The sequence below is a fragment of the Penaeus vannamei genome, chromosome 39 (genome assembly GCF_042767895.1).
Source record: "Penaeus vannamei isolate JL-2024 chromosome 39, ASM4276789v1, whole genome shotgun sequence".
NCBI lineage: Eukaryota > Metazoa > Arthropoda > Malacostraca > Decapoda > Penaeidae > Penaeus > Penaeus vannamei.
Window position 1 is genome coordinate 6,936,535 of NC_091587.1, and position 2,500 is coordinate 6,939,034.

The 2,500-nt window shown below is 41.0% G+C and overlaps 1 protein-coding gene across 1 annotated transcript in view; it reads right to left on the reverse strand.

Moving 5' to 3' along the window:
• The window catches only part of LOC138860025 (dentin sialophosphoprotein-like), a 5,479-nt gene that overhangs the window by 380 nt on the left and 2,599 nt on the right, over positions 1 to 2,500 (reverse strand). The window contains exons 3-5 of the mRNA XM_070116814.1: positions 1,876 to 2,066; positions 1,172 to 1,254; positions 1 to 433 (exon numbers count right to left, since the gene is read on the reverse strand). The exon at positions 1 to 433 is cut by the window's left edge and continues 380 nt beyond it. Of these exons, the coding sequence (XP_069972915.1) occupies positions 1 to 433; positions 1,172 to 1,254; positions 1,876 to 2,066 (707 nt within the window). The remainder of the gene's footprint in view (positions 434 to 1,171; positions 1,255 to 1,875; positions 2,067 to 2,500) is intronic.

Below are 2,500 nucleotides of genomic sequence, written 5' to 3' on the forward strand. Positions count from 1 at the left end.
AGTTCTTGGAGGTGTCCTTACTTTGAGGGAGATTTTTGAAGTTCTTGGAGGTGTGCTTACTTTGAGGGAGATTTTTGAAGTTCTTGGAGGTGTCCTTACTTTGAGGGAGATTTTTGAAGTTCTTGGAGGTGTCCTTACTTTGAGGGAGATTTTTGTTCTTGGAGGTGTCCTTCCTTTGAGGGAGATTTTTGAAGTTCTTGGAGGTGTCCTTCCTTTGAGGGAGATTTTTGAAGTTCTTGGAGGTGTCCTTCCTTTGAGGGAGATTTTTGAAGTTCTCGGAGGTGTCCTTCCTTTGAGGGAGATTTCTGAAGTTCTTGGAGGTGTCCTTCCTTTGAGGGAGATTTTTGAAGTTCTTGGAGGTGTCCTTACTTTGAGGGAGATTTTTGAAGTTCTTGGAGGTGTCCTTACTTTGAGGGAGATTCCTAGTCGGTGTCTGCGTGGTCGATTTTCTTGATTGTATTTTGGGTTGTGGAAGATTGGGGTGTGGAGAAGTTTTTTTATATGAAGGAAAGAGAGGCAGGGAGAGAAAGAGGGGGAGAGAAAGATAGAGAGAGGGATAGAGGGAAGGGAGAGGGACAGAGGTACAGAGGGAAGGAGAGAAAGGGGGGGGGGGAGACGAGAGAGAGAGAGAGAGAGAGAGAGAGAGAGAGAGAGAGAGAGAGAGAGAGAGAGAGAGAGAGAGAGAGAGAGAGAGAGAGAGAGGGGGACAGAGGGAAGGGAGAGGGAGAGGGAGATAGTGAGAGGGTGGGGAGAGAGAGAGAGAGAATGGGAGAGAATGCGAGAGAGGGTGAGAATAAAAGAGAGGGAGGGAGGGAGAGAGAGAGAGAGAGAGACATAGAGAGAGATCCAGACAGACAGACAAATACATACACCCAGACAAAAAGAAAAACACAGCCAAATACACAAGAGACAGATACACCCACACACAACCAAATATACAATCAAACAGAAACACAGAACCAGACATGCTAACAAACAAACACACAAACACACAATCCACACAATACCAAATACCTACACCTACACCCAAACCCACGAAAAAGCCAACATACACAGAGTATCTCAGTCTCAGCTGTTTACCCTGACCTTAGTCACGTGATCCAATGACTAAGCATATTATGTCTAGGTTACTGTAACATCGTGGAATAACATATATGATACAGCGAGTCACCGTATTGTTCAACTTTGTTATATCTGGCATGTCTGTTCGTTTAGATATAGATATAGATACTGAAATCTTGTTATTATTTGATTCTGAAAAGCATATTACTGTCTAGTTCTAAAAAAAGAGAATATCATTATTTGTTTTTATAAAGTGTTCTATTAATGACCTGATTCTAAAAAAAAATCTAATTAACATTTGATTCTATAAATTATCATAAAAATATTTGTTTTTAATGATATTAATATTCAATCTTTTAAAAACTCATTTTACTATTAGAGTCTTGAAACAATCTTATTATCGACAAACTCTAAAAATAAAAAAAATATATAAACTGTACGTTTTTAAGATAATTCCACGCACTGGCATCCTTCCATTGAGTGTCATTTGCAGAAACGATCAAAGAAAGACGAACTACACCTTGACGATAACAGAAGAATAATAAAACAATAAAAAAAAGAAACACACGTTAAAAAAAACTGTTCAGTATTGGCGAACTGATCGGGAACGGGTTAGGATTCAGGACTTTTGTCAGGGAACGACTACTCTCGCCGCTGTCATTTTACTTTTACTGTTTTTACTGCTATTGCTACTACTACTGTGACTACTGCTAGTACTACCACTACCACCACCACCACCACCAATACTACTGCTACTACTGTGACTACTGCTAGTACTACCACTACCACCACCACCAATACTACTGCTACTACTGTGACTACTGCTAGTACTACCACTACCACCACCACCAATACTACTGCTACTACCATTGCTGCTACTAAGACTTCTACTACGACTGCTGCCACTACTACTACTATTTCTACTAAGACTTCTACTTCGACTTCTATTACTACTACAACTACTACTACTACTAAGGCTTCTGCTACGACTACTACTACTACTGCTAATTCTGATACTAATATTAATACTACTAATACTAATACTATCACTACCATCACCACCACTACTACTACTACGAGTACTACTACGACTGCTACGATTACTACTACGACTACGATGACTACATTTCTTTCCGTTTTCATTGGCTTGGATATTTTGTCTCCTCCTATTTAAATTAGTGAAAAAAATAGATGTTATTTTTTCTTTTCTGATATTTCGTTATTTTTTTTCAAGATACCCCTTTTCATCTATTTATCTTCATTAGATATCCTTTCTTCACTTACTGGGTCAGATTGCTCACCCCCCTTCCCCCCCTTCAATCCCCCTCTCCACGCCCCTCTCACCCCTTCCCCCCTCTCCACGCCCCTCTCACCCCTTCCCCCTCTCCACGCCCCTCTCACCCCTTCCCCCCTCTCCACGCCCCTCCTCACCCCTTCC